The sequence below is a fragment of the Pteronotus mesoamericanus genome, unplaced genomic scaffold (assembly GCF_021234165.1).
Source record: "Pteronotus mesoamericanus isolate MK-2021 breed Mesoamerican mustached bat unplaced genomic scaffold, CSHL_Meso_final scaffold_651, whole genome shotgun sequence".
Lineage (NCBI taxonomy): Eukaryota > Metazoa > Chordata > Mammalia > Chiroptera > Mormoopidae > Pteronotus > Pteronotus mesoamericanus.
In genome coordinates, this window is record NW_026555325.1 from 5,537,452 (window position 1) to 5,556,280 (window position 18,829).

Sequence of the window (18,829 nt, forward strand, 5' to 3'; positions counted from 1 at the left end):
TTTAAACTTAAAATCTTGGTAACTTTTCCAGAGACTCCCTACTTCTAAAATTTATGTTAGTTTATTAAATTATTATTTCCCCTTTGAGGGAATAAAAAAGTTGTAGTGAATAATCCAATATGTAATTTCAAACACCAGTGAGATATCATGAAGATTGAATTTCAAATTTCCAAGTCTTACAGTGTTTTTTCTTTCTTAAAAAAACAAAAACAAACATTATTTGGAAATAAAAAAACACAATGAAGAAATTCTTGTTGTGTTCCAATTTTGAGGTAGGCATATTATATTCTTTGGAGACAAACTCAGTTTGTAGTGAATATTAGCAAATTATGAAGTAATCATTCATTTTTATAGTCTTGTAAGAATTTTCTAGTATACTAACTCCTGTCTCATAAATGATTGAATTTAACAGCTCAAAATAGTACATTTTATTCTTAATGTAGAAGTGGCTTGAATTTTTTTTCTGCTTTAGCATATTATGAGATGATTTTATATACACACACACACACACACACACAGAGGTTAATATTTATATTTCTGTGGTAATGGATTTCATGTTTATAAATATAATACATCACAAGGAGCCTCTAAAAAAAAACTCAAAAGATTGTAGTGTTCTATGTATATTCTATATTCTTTGATTTTCTTTAAGTCCCACAACAGGCTCACCTAATGATTTTAGAAGACAGAATATGGAAGCAGTAGATGACATGTCTAAGAAAAAAGAGTTTCTCTATAAAATTCTCAGGGCAAATTGTTAGTATAACTTTATAAGTAGCAATTCTACATGAATAGCTCTAGATTCTCTATCATACATATATCATTAAACAAAAAGTGGTATTATAGTTACAATGTTTTTTCTCATGATATATCAGAGTTTTTACTGTCTTTTCTGTTTTTATACTTAAGAATTTATTTTAATTTCTCTTTCCCCATCATCAGATATATTTCTTTTACACAGTAGAAAATTATAAAGTGTAAATGGTCTATCATTCCTCTGGCTCAATATATATTATTATTTCCTTTTCTCCATTTCTTCAACAATAGCTATGTTGGGAATAAATGATGGTTAAATATTACTGAAGGGAGGTGACATAAAGGGAGAGGACAGGGTCTATAGAATGAAGGGCGGGATGGACTTTCAACTATTACTCAAACTTATCAATTTATAAGATTTTGTCACCAACTGTCCTTCATTTTTTTCTTGAATGCCATATTTGGTTGTTTGTTTCTTTCCTTTTAAGTATTTGCCTGCAAATTTCTAGATACTTTTCCTCAATAGCTCTGTTTTATATTTCTGTTTTTTGAAAAATCATCTATTTTTTCCATTAATAAATAGTAAGAATCTGCATTTAATGTGCCTATGAGAGAGAGAGGGATAAAGAGAGAGAGCTCATTGGGGTAAGGGATAGAACAAAAATACTTCTCATTTCTAAGACATAGTCCATTGCCTTTTTTTTTTTTAGATTGCATTTAATGAATATTTGTGATGGCATAAATGAGTGAGTAAGTACTAATGAGTGGTTAGTCCAGAATACATTAAATATGAAGGAGATAAAAATGATTATGGGGGAGAAGGATAATAAAAAGAATGAAGCAAAGGAAGGAGTGAGGGAAACAGAAAGACAAAGAGAAATTTTGTAACAAAGGTTAGTGTGACTAAAAATAAATTATTACATGAAGAAGATATTTGAAATCTCCAAAGTTTGGAACATACAATTAATTCCTACAAATCAGTAAGAAAAGGCAGTGATATTAACAGAATAATGGTCAATGGAAATGAAGAGATGCAAAAGGCTAACAAGCACATAGAGAGATGTTCAACTCATAAGTAATAAGAAATACACAAAATAAAGAAGTAAATATCACTTTATTCCCATATACTGAGGAAACACCTAGAAAGTTGGGTAATTGTGAGGGCTGGCAAGGAGGGGGGAACATTGGAAATGTACTATTGGTGCAGATATACACTGTTCAATCACTCTGAAATGTAATTGCTCCTACTTACACATAGTAAATAGATCTTATGAGTCAGTAATTTTGGTTCAAAAGAATTTCCCATGCAGATCTATAAAAATATAGGTGAATGTATGTGTATGGCAGCATTATTTGTGCAGGAAGTTGGAATCAAGTTGAGTGTACTTATATGGCAGAATGGCTAAATAAAAACAGGTAGGTACATGCCATGTGATAGTGGTTAGAAGCAACAGACTAGTTGTACAAATAGAACAGATCATAAAAAAACATAGGAAAACAGTACTATTTTAAGTAATAATGGAGGTTTCTGCATTCAACAAGCATATGTTGCAAAAATTTTATGTCTTTCAAAAGAAGTATAAAATAATATGATTCAATCCCAGCTTTTAAAAATGTTTGAATATAAGTGATAATAGAAATATAATCATAGAACATAGAATACTCAAACATATCAACAGAGTGTGAGGGCATCCAGCATAGAGAGACAGTCAGGATCTTTGCAGCAGCTTGTAAAAGCACCTGCTTTAGAGTCAGAAGGAATGAAGTTCAGGAACTTTGCTCTAACATCTCTCTGTCACAAAGGCCCTGAGTCAGGGAAGTAATCTGTCTGGGTCTCAGTTGCCATAGGTGTAAAATCACAGTAATAATACTCAATTGGCTTCTTATAAGTTATAAATAAATTACCCATCACATTTTATACGTGTGATAAATGATAGGTATTAACAATATTATAATAATTAATGTGAAGAAAGGACTCATAGAGGAGAGAGTTTTAAATATGGTATAGAATTCAAATTTCCAGAGGGAACACAGAAGATACTGTCACCGTGAAAATTCAAGGATGACAATGAGCATAGTACATGAAGGAGATGGTAAAATAAAGTGATAATTGTGAAAGTACTTTATATATTCATGCCCGGTATACCTTACTGCTATTATTAATGATGAAAACAGTAATATTGTGCCTGAAGTGGAAATCCACAGTTGAAGATAATGAAACATCAGGTTGATGAGATAAAAGGAGCAAAAATAAAGAAAGTCTTGAATAGCAGGCTGAAGAATTTGAGATTCTTTCTGTACGTAATAGAAAGCTACTTTGAAATCATGGGTGAAGGCTATGTTATAGTGTTTTATTAAAATAGATAAAGGAGTGGATGGCCAGGTTATGTCCCCCCACAGCTTCATTCTCCTACTCTTACTTCATCTTCCATTATTCTCCAAGGTAGTAATCAGCTTATTATTACTTTATTCTTTTCCTTTCAAATTGTATTCTTGACCATATGACCAATATCTTTCTTTTTATTCTCATTTACAGCATTAGATTTCTCTCTCTCTCTTTAAGACCAAACTATATTCCTTCAATTTTCAATACTCTCACAAACTGGATAAATAAGATGCTGGCAGCAAAGAGGCCAGAGAGAAGGCTGCCATCATTACAACACAGGTAAGCACCGGCTCTGCTGTGGTACAGAGGCTACTTGGTTAAGGAGGGCTGAATCCAAGAGGCACTGCACAGAAAAAATTAAAATATTCAGAAATGGACAAGCACAGAACTGGGGAAGTCAAGATAAATCGAGACTGGGGTCCCTGAAGACCATAATAAAATTGGAACCACTAAGAGAACTATGCAATATTGGAGAGTGGGGGAAAGAGTACATTTTAGCCAATTAATTTTGTTATGATTTGATTATATCTAGTCAAATGAATTGGATAATAGAAAAAAGATAATAGCTGTTGATGTAAATATCACAGTAATTAGATTTGAAGTGATAACAGAAGTTTTTAGAGTGAGAAGGAGTTCTCTAAGAGGCATCTGAGAATTAAGGTTTGGTTAATGGTCATAGTGTAGCAATCTGTGATCACTATATTTATATATTTTTGTATTTACACCCACACTCTCCTGAAAATGATGTAGACTGAAAAATAAATGCAATTTTTGAAATCTAACAGCGTAAATATGAAAGAGTAAGAACAAAGGAAAATATTGCTGAGAAAATCTAACTTAATTTAGACTAGGAGAAAATAAAAATAAATGCTATAATGTTCTTTCCAATGTTATGAGAAATATGCTGCAAATTAGCACAGGAGCTGACCAGCAAAAGGAAAAAAAAAGATACTTTAGGAGAAAAGTGATTAATAATTTATGTATTTGTATTAAAAAGGTAACCCATAAAGAACTGGTGATATAAACTATTAAGGTATCTAGGTATTCTATTAAGGTAAGAAAAGTAAGATTTATAGAGTAAATAAAAAATAAAGATTATAAAAACAGTAATTTTGAACATTATTACCCTTAACTAATAAGATGTTAGATGTGAACTTAAAGAAAATTGAATTAAGTTCATCAGATCAGAAAAAGCCAGACTGTATAGAATTTAGGAAGGAAAATATTGAGAGAAATAAGAAAATATACAAGAACTAAAGAGGGAAATTCAAGAGGAAAAAAAATAATGGGGAATCATGGTTTAATCTGAAGCATAAAGAGTACTACTATTCTTTATTTCTGAAATGTCAAGAGGAATAAGCACAGGTATTGCATTCAATAGTAACAATACATTTTAAAGGCCAGGTATCAACTTCAGAACTATGAAAATAAGACACAGAAGAACAAGAAAAAAGAAATTTATTTCTGAAGTCCTGTAGTTAACAGTCTATTCATTTTTACTGAATTATTAATCTGCGATAGGTTTTTCAAAGAAATAGAGTAGAAATAGAGAATAAATCCTTTACATATAAAATTCATTTAAATAAAATTAATTTTCAATACCTAATAAAACCTATGTTATCTGTAATAATATAAATACTGACAGTGGTATTTGGTACACTAAGTGTTTCAGAAAGGGATAAATTACCAGCAGGTTAAATCCTTAGTCTAAGAAAAGCCCCATTTTATCTTTAAAAGGTAAAATATGAACAGGTATGCCTTGTCTTATTGTGCTTTGCAGATACTGTATCTTTTACAAATTGAAGGTTAATGGCAACTCTGAGTCAAGCAAGTCATTGCATCTTTTTTTCCAACAGCATTTGCTTACTTAATATCTCTGTGTCACATTTTGGTAATCCTCACAGTATTTTAAATGTTTAATTATTATTATAATATATGTATGGTGATCTTTCATGTTACTACTCTAATTGTTTTGGGGCACCAAAAGCTTATACCCATACAAAATAGATAACTTAATCAATAAATGCTATGTGTATCCTTATTGAGGTACCAACTGGCCCTTCCCCAACAGTCTTCCTCTCCTAAGGCCAGCCTATTTCTTGAGATACAACAATATTAAAATTAAGCCAATTAACAACCTTAAAATGGCCCCTAAGCATTCAAATGAAGAAGGAATAAAATATTTCTCACTTAAATCAAAAGCTGGAAATGATTGAACTGAATGACGGAGGCATGTTGAAGGCCCAAATCTAGGCCTGTTGCACCAGTTAGCCAAGTTGGGATTGCAAAAAAAAAGTTCTTGAAGAAAATTAGAAGTGCTGTTCAGGCAAACACACAAAATGATAAGAGAGTAAAATAGCCTTAGTACTGACATAAAGAAACTTTTGGTTGTCTGGATGAATAATCAAGCCAGCCACAATATTCCTGTAAACCAAAGCCTAATTCAGTGCAAGGCCCTATCTGTCTTCATTTGAAGAAACTGCAGAAAAAAATAATCTTTGTTGGTTCATAAAATTTAAAGAAAGAAGCAACTCTACAATATAAAGTATAAAGTTGAAGCACCAAGTGTTGGTATAAAAGCTGTGCAAGTTATTGGGAAGATCTAGCTAAGATAATGAAAGATAGTGGCTACATTAAACAATGAATCTTCATTGTAGATAAAGCAGTCTTATTTTGGAAGAAGATGCCACTTAAGGCTTTCATAGCTAGAGAGGGGAAGGCAATGCCTGACTTCAAGTTTCACAGGACAGGCTGACTCTCTTGTTAGGGGTTAATGTTGCTGGTGACTTTAAGTTGAAGCCAATGAATATTTACCATTCCAAAAACCTAGGACCCTTAATGATAATACTAAATTTGCTTTGCCTGTCCTTTATAAATGAAACAACAAAGACTGATGAGAGCACATCTGTTTACAACATGGTTTACTGAATATTTTAAGCCCAACTGTTGAGACCCACTGCTCAGGATAAATGATTCCTTGTAAAATAGTAGTGCTCATTGATTGTGCCCCTGGTCCCAGAAGAGCTCTGATGAACAGGTACAACAAGATTAATGTTTGCATGCTTGCTAACATGACATTCATTCTGCAGCCCATGGAGCAAGGGATAATTTTTACTTTAAAGTCTAATTATCTCACATACATTTTGTAAGGCTATAGCTGCCATAGACTGTGATTCCTTTGATGGATCTAGGTGAATTGAAAACCTTCTGGAAAGAGTCACCATTCTACATGTCGTTAAGATCATCTGTGATTCACAGAAAGAAGACAAAATATCAACATTAACAAGAGTTTGGAAGATTCCAACCCTCTTGGATGACTTTTTAAAGGACTCAAGACTTCAGTGGAGGAAATAGCTGTAGATGGGGTAGAAATGGGGTAGACGGGGAAGAGAACTAACGTTGGAAGTGGGGTCTGAAGATGTAACTGAGTTGTTGCAGTCTCAAGATAAAAGTTTCACAGATGGGGAGTTACTTCTTATAAATGAACCAAGACAGCAGTTTCTTGAGATGGAATCTACTCCTGGACAAGATGACTGTAAAATCTATTGATATTACAACAAAGGATTTAGAGTATTGTAAGCGCTTAGTTGATAAAGCAGCATCAATGTTTGAAAAGATTGACTCCAATTTTATAAAAAGTGTATACTGTGGGTAAAATGCAATCAAACGGCATCACATGCTACAGAAAAAATAATTTTTGAAAGGAGTCAGTCTACACAGCAAACTTTGTTGTTGTCTTATTTTAGGAAATTGCCACAGCCACCCAAACCTTCAGCAACCCGTACTCTGATCAGTCAGCAGTCATTAATATCAAGACAAGACCTCCACCAGCAAAAAGATTATGTCCCTTGAAGGCTCAGATAATGGTTAGCATTCTTTAGCAATGAATTATTTTTTAATAAATTATGTACCATTTATTTTTTAGACATAATGCTATCGCATACTTAATAAACAACAATATAATGTAAACATAACTTTTTTAAAAGAATATATTTTTATTTATTTAATCTTTATCGTCTTTTTTTTCCATTACTATTTAGTCCCCTTATACCCTCCACCCCCCTGCAACCATCATCCTGTTGTCCATGTCCATGAGTCATTTATTTTTAGAGACAGGGGAAGAAACCGAGAAATAGAGGGAGAGAAATATCCATACATGAGAGACATATCGATCCGTTGCCTCTCGCGCATGCTCCAACTAGGGATCAGCCCATAACCCCGGCATGAGCCCTGACTAAGAATCAAACAGGTGACCTTTTACATTGTGGGGCAGAGCTCAACCAACTGAGCCACGCTGCTCAGGGTTAAACATAACTTTCATATACATTAGAAACCAAAAAATTCACCTGACTTGCTTTAGTGACATCTTCTTTATTGCAGTGCTTTGGAAACAAACCTAAATATCGCCAAGGTGTGCCTGTATACCTTTTGCTTTTCTCTTAAATTATAAACAAATCCAAATGTAAAGTATAGCAATGTTAACAGTGAGAAATCTTATGGTACCTTTAGAATTTCATTCTGAGCTCAGTGTAGAAGGGGTCAAATCTATTACGAGAATTATCTTTGCACCTGGGCACTTATATTCAAATGTTAAATTATTCTAACATTGAGCATGAGTGTTATTGATGTCATAAGAGCATAAAACCACCATAATATGTCAATCACTTCCCTGCCCCAAACATTTATGTAAATTAAATTACTATTATCATTATAACAAAATTCCTATTTTTTTCAGTCTCTCATTCCAATTACTTTGTAATGAAAACATTTGCCTAGCTTAGGCCTCTAAGAACCCAAATTTTAACAGCTTTGAGAAAACAAAAACAAAAACATTTGCTTTTATTGATATTATAGTGATTGTATTGCATTTGAGAACATTTTCCATACATACATGAGTTTGAGAGTTTGAGGCCTTGGCTAAGTACTGTGTTTGCAGTAGGAATCAGATTTCTCTGGCAAAATGCCATTGTCAGCAATGGGATTTATCAAAACTACAAATGACAGCATAAAACATTTGAAATTAAAAAAATAGTTTAATAGTCTTTGAAAAAACATAGTATTTTTATTGCATGTTATTTTTCCAGAGCTAAACTGGTTATTATGTAAAAACAAGAGAAATATCTGTAACTTGATTTCTAACTCCTACATGCTTACTTTGTTGGAGAGAAAAGGAATAAAGAAACATGATAGATAAGAATATAAAAGGTTAAGTAGATAAAAATAAAAATAGCAAATTAAAAATGTGATCACATATTCATGGACAATATATTCAGACAAAGAAAGGATAAAGTCATGCAGAGCAAAAATAGTTGAAAGAAGGCTCCATTAAAGAGAAAAGATTTGAGCTAGTACGATTTAAAGCCCATCCGGGATTTTCAGAGATGAAGAGAGAAAAGTACACTCTAAGTATAAGACGAAAATAAAAAACAAAAGAAAAGTTTATGATATATGGGTTCTTAGGAGTCTGGTGAAGCCTGTGTACTTATTACAAAGTTTTAAAAAGTATAAAATCAGTAAGAAAAAAGTAAAAAAAAGGTACAAATTGGTAAATGAATACAGCATATTGAAAGGCACAAACACTTTTGTAGTAATATCTGTGCTTTTCTATTAATGCATTTGATAACAAAACTGAGCAGTGGTTCTAATGATTCCTATTATTGAAGTAGGTGTGGTTTTCAAAGCTTGAACATAAGTAATATTTTGAGATATCAACAATTTTTACACGCTATCAATATGTCTGTTACTTCTATTGAAGACACAGTCGTGGTTCCTGATAATAACTGGTCTGAGGCACATATTCTCAATTGGAAGAAACGGCAACTTTCTGTAAGAGGTTAAAGACAATAAGGTGTAATATTTTCCTCAACAAAGTTTGTGGACCCTTTCAATCCTCTTCATGACCACTAAGTGTCCTGCAGGCACACACTACAAATCTGGATGAGACAGAGTGAAACCATCACTCATTAAGCACCTAATGGGTGTTAGGCACAATAACAAGTGTTTTATGCTATTCTTGCAACAGGCAATGAGGGAGATGTTGTGATAATGGACATTGATATTTGAAAGATGAGAACACTGAGGCACAGGAAGTCTTATGTAACCTGCCTGGAGTCACACACTAAACGAATGCCAGCCAAAAGATTAGAGCTGAACTGTCAGATTCCATAGCCATTGCATGCTTTTCCCCAGGGGAATACAACCTGGAGAATCAGCACAATGTTTTAAATGGACAGTTAGAAGATGAACACAGCCAGACCAAGGAGCTGTTTTCAAGAGTAGTGGAAATAGTTAAATTTGTGTGGGAAAGGACCTGATTTTGGATTCTAAAAAGTATGTGAAGAAAAGTAAATGTAAAATCTTTGGAACACACAAAATAACCCTTAGGAAGAGTGATGATGAAAACAGTATCTAGGAGGAAAAAATAATCTGATGGATTGAAATGGTAAGGATTATTGTAATTATTTTCAGTCCAGAAAATTTTGGAGAAGGTCTAAAATGACACATTATGCTTATGCCTTACCTAAAATTAAATGAGTCATTTTGGTAATTTTCTGAAGGTGTTATTGGTTTTATTTCTTAAGATCCATTTTTTATTTTGTTTGTTTTGCATTTTTTATTTATTTTTTATTTATACATCATGTTTATTCTATTACACTTGTCTCAATTTTTACCCCTTTACCCCCCTCCACCCATCCCACCCCCTGCTCCCACAGTCAATTCCCACTCTGCTGTCCATGTCCATGGGTCATTCATACATGTTTTTTGTCTAGTTCCTTCCCCTTCTTTCCACCATTGTCTTCTTTCCCCATCCCCTCTGGTCACTTTTAGTCTGCTCCATGTTTCTGTGCCTGTGGTTTATTTTGTTCGTTAGTTTATTTTGTTGAATAGAGTCCACTTATAGGTGAGATCATATAGTATTTATCTTTCATCAACTGGCTGATTTCACTTATCTTAATATCCTCCAGTTCCATCCATGTTGTTGCAAAAGTTAGGAGTTCCATATCTCTCTCTCTTTCTTTCTTTCTTTCTTAAATGCAGATTCATTTTATTTATTTTTTAAATGTCAAAGTTAATTATAAAATATTAAAAAAATTAAAACCATTATAAAGTCTCAAGTATTAAACCAACATGACACCAGCACAGAAATAATCCAGTGGATCAATGAAATATAATGAGCATTCTATAGACAAATGTATATATCTGTCTAACAATAGATGATTAAGTTGATATTTCAAGTCAATGGGTAAAATAAGGCTTATTCAACAAATAAGATGCATGGACCACTATTACTTGAAATAAAACAAATATAAAGTCCTATTTCACACATTATACAAGAAATATTCAGGTGAGTTAAAAATCAATATGTAAAATCTAAGGAGTTTTAGAAGAAAATAGAACAAGAGGAAATGAAGAATACAATTTCTGAATTGAAGAACACAGTAGAAGGAATCAAAAGCAGGCTCAAGGAAGGACCAAATCAGCGAGCTAGAGGATAAGGTAGAAAAAAACTCTCAGAAAGGCCAAGAAAATGAAAAAAGACTCAAAAAGCATGAAGAGACATTGAGAGAAATGCAGGACAACCTGAAATGTAATAATATCTATATAATAGGGACATCAGAAGAAGAAGAGGATGAGAAAGGGATAGAGAACCTCTTTGGAAAAAGTCATGATGGAAAACTTCCCTAATTGGAGGAGAGAAAAAGTCCCACAGGTCCAGGAAACACAGAGGGTCCCATTCAAGAGGAAACCAATGAGGCCCACTCCAAGACACATCGTCATTAAAATGGCAAATATCAAAGGCAAACGGAGAATCCTAAAGCAAGCAAGGGAGAAAGAGGTAGTAACATACAAGGAGGCCCCGATACGACTAGCAGCTGACTTCTCAGCACAAACCCTGCAAGCCAGAAGGGACTGGCAAGAAATATTCCAAGTCATGAAAAGAAAAGGTCTGCAACCAAGGCTGCTCTACCCAGCAAGGCTCTCAATTAAAATGGAAGGCAAAATAAGGAGTTTCCCAGACAAAAGGCAGCTAAAAGAATACACCTCCACCAAACCAGCACTGCAAAATATGCTAAAGGAACTGCTTTAGGATGAAGAAAAAGTTTCTATGAATACCCAGTTCTTTTCAGAGTTGCCAATACTTGATACTACCAATATTTTTTCATACTGATTAATCTGATTGTGACAATAATGTTATTTTAAATGTTCCTTTATTATTTGTTGAAACTAAAGCTGTTTTAGGATATTTCTTGCCTATTTCTATTATTTAAAAAAAGCTTTAAATGACTTTTTGGTTTTCTTTATCTATTTATTGATTAAAGGTTTGTAGAACTTTTTTCCCTAAAAAAACCCCTATTAACCCTTTTTTAGATATGTTGCAAATACTTTCCTATTCTATTTCTTGTCCTTTAACTTTTTTATGTATATTACTATATAGTTAAATGTTTCATATAGTCATATTGTCAATATTTATAACTTCTGGGTTTGAATAGTTTAATTCAGCTCATGAAAAATATTAAGATGCATTTTCAAATAAAAATACACAACCCACAAAAATGTTTAAAAAGCACTTACTATTCATAAATATAGCAAAACACACATCTGCTTACCGACACTTGTGCAGCTTTCACCATCTGCATCCAGCTTCCACCCTTCGTAACATGAGCACTTGACAGTGTGTTTGTGCTGCTCACACACTTGACTGCACTTCAGGTGATTGTTGCAATAATCCACAATTTCACATGTTTTATTATCTTTGTTGAGTTGAAGTCCTTCGGGGCAGGAACAGACAATTCCTCTTCCAGGCACAACAGAACAGTGGTTGCTGCAGCCTCCATTGTTCAGAGAGCATTCATCTATGAAAGGAGAAGAGGTTATAGGACATTGTCAATTGTTTTGGTCAACTAGATACTAATCATTGAACTCAATTCCCTAAGGCTGAAATTAGAGTGAGTATATAATAAGAAGTAGAAAGACTTTTCAGATTGGTTTTTTTTTCAGGTGTTCGGGTAAGAATTATGAAAGAATTAATTCAATGACCAAATATAATTCTATGTGATAAGAATTGGGAATTAAAAAATTTCAATTCTGTAAAACTTTGGAGTACATTTGATTTTACCCCATAGCGGTAATGTGGGTCCAATATCTCTATTATTACTAGAGCAATTTTGGTGAGCCTTTTAGCAGTTATGCAAAATCTTAAAGTAAACAAATGAATTCAGAAATTTGTTTTCCCAATTCAGAATGCAGAATATAGGAAAATAAAGCTGTGGTTTTTTTATATTATTCTCTTCATTTTTCTTAATACTATGTTTTCTCTTTTTCTCTCTCTTTTTTTTTAATCCAGAGGTAAAGAAAAAGCAAATAACTAATTTCTTTCAACACTTGTAGTGTCTCAGTTATTACTTCTGGATTTCCTGATTGAGATCATCATCTTCATTTTTGTTATGAGGAAACTGACATTTTGAAAAATTAAGCCACCTGCCTAGATTACTTAATTGAAATAATTGAAGAATATAATTTAAACTTGTCAAAGTCTACACTTTTTGTCTTAATTACATATTTTAAATTTTAAGACTTTGACAGTTTCCTTCATTCAGAATTGCTCTTACACAACCTTCATAAGCAAGCCTCACATTTGTAATGCCAGCGATATCTCAGTGTGCCAAACTACTCCATCAGGGAGAACAAGCTAGGAGAGAAAGGAATGAAGACATATAATCTAAGCCTGTCACCTTTGATTAGTGTTTTTGTTGTTGCTGCTTAATTTAGTTTATTTATTTATTTATTTTTTGTTTGGAATCTTATTTAAATTTTAGCATCGCTGACAGAGGCTTGCATTACTATTTCAAAGTTATTTTATAGAATCACAAACTCTTTGGAGGAAAAGACATTTTATTACATAAATGTATAAAAAAGAATAATTGTCTTTTTTGTAATACTCATGTACTATCCACGTTCAATTCAGATCAAAATATGATAACTTGAGGCTTAAATGTAGTTGTCTTTCCTACTTTCAATCGGGCAGCTTCATCATTTCCTGAAGTCATTTTCTCACAGCCTCAAGTTATCTCATCATTGTTCTTACTATTCCATAAACTTTTTTTCATTATTCTATTGATGTTACCTTCAGTATTATATAGAAACATATTTTTAAAATATCCTTGCTAAATTTCTAATCTTCCCACAGAGAAGAAAATATCATTTTCTTTATACGTGTTTGTTGACAGAAGGAAATGACTAGTCAAAAGTAATTTTAAAGCTCAAAAGCTATTATATAGAAATCGTAATTTTAACTAATTAAAGCACACTAAAAAAGCTATTCTATGAGGAATAAAAACTGATGAGAAAACTAAGTAATATCCAGTGGGTCTTATCTAGCCCGTTACTTTCTTCTTTCTAAAAATGTTTGTATGTAATAATTAGAGCACATGCCACAATTTATTGAGTGGCAGTAAAATTTATTCTGTAGATCAATGATAACAAGGTTCTCCTGTTCACAGTGACTCACTGACACAAATAATCAGTTTAATTGTGGCAACAGCATTGACCATCCAGAGATCTAAACGATGAGTACAGTTCTCATTTGTTAAGTGAGTTGGATATAGCCTAGACTCATCGGCTTTATTTTCACAAATGTCTAATCATATTTTTTAAAAAATTACAGACTTACAGGATATAACGAATTTAGATGATATAGATAGGGTACAGTGCTAAAAGTTTTATTTAAATAGAATGAGTGGCAGGAACAGTTGCTACTATATATTTATCAAGAAGTGAACTAAAATGTTCTGGTTTTCATAGAAAAGTAAATGCAGTGAAAGTACAATACCACAGAGATCGCCTTCATCCGACCCATCAGGGCAGTCCCTTCGCCCATTGCAGAGTTTCTCTGGCTGCAGGCAGACTGATGTGTCATTGGCACAAGGGTATTTGGGTGGTCCACACAAGAAACTGTCACAGTCGTCTTCATCAGACTGATCTTCACAATCAATATCTCCATCACATACCCATGCTTTGTTGATGCATCTCCCTTAAGAAAATAGAAAAAACATGCATTTGATTTTTGTAATTAAATCACTGTAATAAGGAGTAGTTATTGTTGTCTTCAGAGGGAGGACTACTTGTCATTAGGAAGAAATCCATTTGCTGATAGTCTGACAGTTTATTTTCACGACATTTGAATATATGTCAGAAAGTGGCTCCCCACATGTATTCAGGTTGTTAAATGGCTCTTAAAGACTTAATATTTTATTTAGTCTCAAGTTATTGGTTTACTTTATTTAAATAATTATACGACTAATTGAAAATTTAATTACAGTACTTTTAAAACAAACTTTAAAGGTCTATTTATATTTAAGTCCCTCTTAGAGCCCTAAATTTAGGTAAATGCTATTGTGTCTTTTGGAACCTTAAATTTAAGTAAATACTTAATTTTTGCAGAAGTAAATGCCCTTATCCATATATATACTTCAACTCCTCTCACCCAGTCTTATATTACATGCTCTTTCAAAAAAGCATATAAAATCTTATTACATATCTTTGTAGCAAAGGTATATACAAACAGGATTATAGAAATGGGTATTTATTGACTTTGAGAGAAAAAAAGATTATTATTTAACTAGTGTGTTTCAAAATGACAATGTTAAATGCATAGAAAGCAATGGTAGTTCTCTATGTAAACCTTTTTTTTTACTGCGAATTATTCCTTGATTCCTTATTGTTTGAATTTTTCTTCTAATTTGTTATTATTCTAGATTTTGCAATACTAAGGTGTTATGTGGATAAAAAAATACCTTAAGATAAATACTAGTTATTGACTGACTATGTAACATTATCCCATAATATGTTGGGGAAAATAAAAAGAATGCAAGAATCCAAGAGTAATTATATAAAACTCTTTCAAACTTAAAGGCTACTAAATTTTAAAAGAAATATTGGTGAAAAAAGTCTCATTTATAGAAAAAATATTAAGAATTCTCCATATTATTGTAAGTCAAATAGGAAAAACACAAGTGATCAGCTCTATAATATAAATACATTTGATAATATTGTATATAAATTATGAATGAAAAACTCAAAATAAAAATTGATGGATAATTAACTAATAATAACTTTGATGTAAATGGAAAAACACATACTTGAGTCTCAATATCATAAATACAACTAATAACATTATTATTTTATGTCATTCTGGAAATATGATCTAATACAATAAGGAAGTAAAAAGAAATGAGGTGTAACATTAGAAAACAGTGACATTAAATTTAGTTAATATAATCATGTAATTATAAAATTAATATAAACTAAATAAGGACTACAAAAAACTAAGAATTCCAAAACAGGTAGCTAATTTCTAAAATAATACAAAATTCAGTAAATTTTCTATATATAAAATATAGTAGAAAAATGATCAATTTTTAAAAACACCATAAAATAAAGTATTTTGGGTAAAACTAAACAAGAACTATACAGAATTTATATAAAGAAAATTTTAACAAACCACCACCCCTCCCGCCCAAAAAAAACAGGGTTTCATAAAGATATTGTTTGGTCTTAAAGAGGAAGATTTATACTGTAAAATACTATTTTTTCTTCAAGTTAATAAAATACCAAATAAAATAGTATCAATATTATTATAATCATATAAGCTTATCCTAAACTTAATGACACTGCAAATATCCTTTAATCAAAAAATGATACTGTATATGCCAAATATTTAGAAGTATTTTAAAGCAGCAAAATATTTTATAGTAGATTATCAATAAGCATATCAATAATTAAACAACATATACATGTCAGAAACTGACTTTCTTTTGTATATGGTTTTAAGAAACAAAAAATAGCTATTCAAAATGGTAGGTAAAATTGATTATAAAATTAATGATGTAAGAATCACTGATTAGCCATGTGGAGAAAAAAGGTAAAGTAGAATTGTCATTTGATTCTTTCACCAAAATAAATTTTAGATACTATTTTAAAATAACAATGATAAACACAAAAAATTATTGAATAAAATAGATATTAAAACAAAAACTTAAAATGGTCATTACACAATCCCAGAAAATACAAAGGAAAAATTGATAAACTTGATTTCATTAATATTTTTGATTTTACATTGCAACAATAAAACTCATATACACATTATCAATAAACCAGAAAAAAAAGTTTACATTTAACAGAAGAGCATATTTCTTTAAAATGAAAAGGGCTCTTACAAGTAAATAAGAAAATACCAATAACCCAATACACGAAGTTCAAGATACACAATATATCAATAATGGCTTACATATATAGGATGTTCAAAATATCTTTTAATTAAAAATAAACTAAAACAACAATTACATACCATTTTTCTCTATCAGATAGCTTAATTTCAAAAAGTTAGATAATACGAACAGATTTGGCAAGGGTGTAAGCAACAGCCCCAATGGTGAGGGTGCTGAAAATTGAGATAATGTCTCTGTAGGGCATTGGCGGGAAATCTAGCCAAAAACAAAAAAAGTATCAACTATTCAATACAGTAACTCTAATTTCAGAATTTTAGAATTTTTTTCATCAATATATTTGGCAACATTCAAAAAGATGCAAATATAAGATATGTGCTACTGCTTTGAATATATTAGTAAAAGACCAGAGGCAACATAAATTATAATTTGCAAGAGCGGTAATAACAACTACAATGTGTTCATACATTGAAATTATATGCTTGAGTGAGAAAGAATGAAATAATTCTGCATAAATTAATATAAAAACTATTTCTAAAACATCTCAATAAAAAGTCATAAAACTGAGTGTATGATAGGCTTTCTTATATGTTAAAGAGATTTGTCTCTTTACTAGTATTTATGACTATATTTTCATACAGATATCAATATAAATACATGGGTAGTTTTCTTTATACATGAATTCTTTTTGGAGGGCTACTCAGGAAATAGTTAAAAATCATTGCCACTACTTAGGAAGACTTGAGCTCCTAGAAGCTGAAGTAGGAGAGAGAGAGGAATTTTTCATGGAATCCTTTTGGGCTATTTTATTTTCTTTCTACCATATTCAACATAACTTTTTCCTAAAAAATATAAGATCATTTTTAAAACCACAAAGATAAAATGTATGCACATATGATATATGTCTGATAGTTTCTACAGGTACATTATAACAATTTAACATTCAGGTTATTCTGTGCGTTACATTTTCCTAGGGACTTGAGAAAATATTAGAAATCATAATATTCAGTCAGTGTCACCAATGAGCTAATAATTTAATTAGCAAGAAGATCATAATTATAGTTTAAAATATGACACCTTGTATCCAATACTTAAGTACTAAATTGTATGGAGTCATCCACAAGTACAGTAGAGTGAAAGAAGAGTTCAGGAATAATATAGTGATTTCCATTCATAGTTTGATAGGTCAGTAAAGAACCTTTTTTTCCTAGACATCACTAATCCATCAAGACATTCTTGACCAGTGACTTCAGAATGACCTTAGAATTGTTTCAATAAACTCATCCATAAATCAGTATCAATCTTTTAGAGTCAGAATAGTAGTAACACCTATTTACCACCCCAGACCTAAATGTTGCCTGGAAAAGGTAAAGAGAAAAATCTTATTCAAATGACTAATAACATTAATACAGATGATGTTAATGTATACAAATAAAAATGGATCCATAGTTTAGATGAACTTTACAAGTTTAAGTAGCTTCTTCTTCCCATTGTTTTTTCAGGGTATGTTTGAAGCTTAATTGTTTCTCTTTCTCTTTTGTTTGGTTTTAATTCTTACAAAAATGTAGATAAGAGGGTACTCTGAGTATAATAAATTTAATTACATTTCTAATTCATGACCATTAATTCGGTAAAACCCCAAAGCAAATGACCTTAATAAAGATGTTTAAAGAATGTTAAATTTTATTGATTTATATTAAGATAAATCTTTACCCAGTCAAGCCTTTGGTCATAACATCTTGACAGGATTATTACAGGTTTTCCTCTTTAAAGTCCCTCATTCTTATATAAGGAATGTGAGAATTATGCCAAATTATTGTTATTAAAAGATTATAAAGATTGATAATATTAAAATGTGCTATAGAAATTGCAAGTATCCAATATTTAAAAAGACAAAATTTTTAAAAAATATTTTAAATGTACACAAATAAGTTCAAATAACCCAGTAAATTACTGTCTTTACTAATTCTTTGAATATTTATTACATGCTGAAAATAGTATTAGTGTATATTATCAAGTTGAGTTCTATGTCCTATTTTCTGATTTATTTATAAGGATATTTTCAACTTGATAACTATGTGTGTGAGACCTTATGGTAACTGTAGTTTCACCCTTTGAGCAAAGAGAGTAAGAATGGACAAGTAACAACAGCAAAAACAACATACAGAAATAATAAAAATAAGCATGTTTGTATTACGACAGCTAGTACAATTGCATATACAAACACACACAAGATATTATAAGCACTATTTTGATTTGTGTTACCTTAAAATGTACAGTTTATGTTAAAAGCTACCACAAAGTCAATAACTCTAGGAAAATTAAGTGATTCTAGGTATCCCTAGAAAATGTATTGTTTTTCCAAAATAAATTTATATGATCTTTTCAAGAGTTTTTCTTTTCTCTGTTTGGCTATTTAACAAAAATAAATTTATCATTTTGTAAACTGTTTGACTTGCTT

At 31.3% G+C, this 18,829-nt stretch overlaps 1 protein-coding gene across 1 annotated transcript in view; it reads right to left on the reverse strand.

The window, feature by feature from the left end:
- The window catches only part of LRP1B (LDL receptor related protein 1B), a 1,772,547-nt gene that overhangs the window by 613,190 nt on the left and 1,140,528 nt on the right, over window positions 1-18,829 (reverse strand). Inside the window, exons 22-23 of the mRNA XM_054562474.1 lie at window positions 13,974-14,174; window positions 11,752-11,997 (exon numbers count right to left, since the gene is read on the reverse strand). Of these exons, the coding sequence (XP_054418449.1) occupies window positions 11,752-11,997; window positions 13,974-14,174 (447 nt within the window). The remainder of the gene's footprint in view (window positions 1-11,751; window positions 11,998-13,973; window positions 14,175-18,829) is intronic.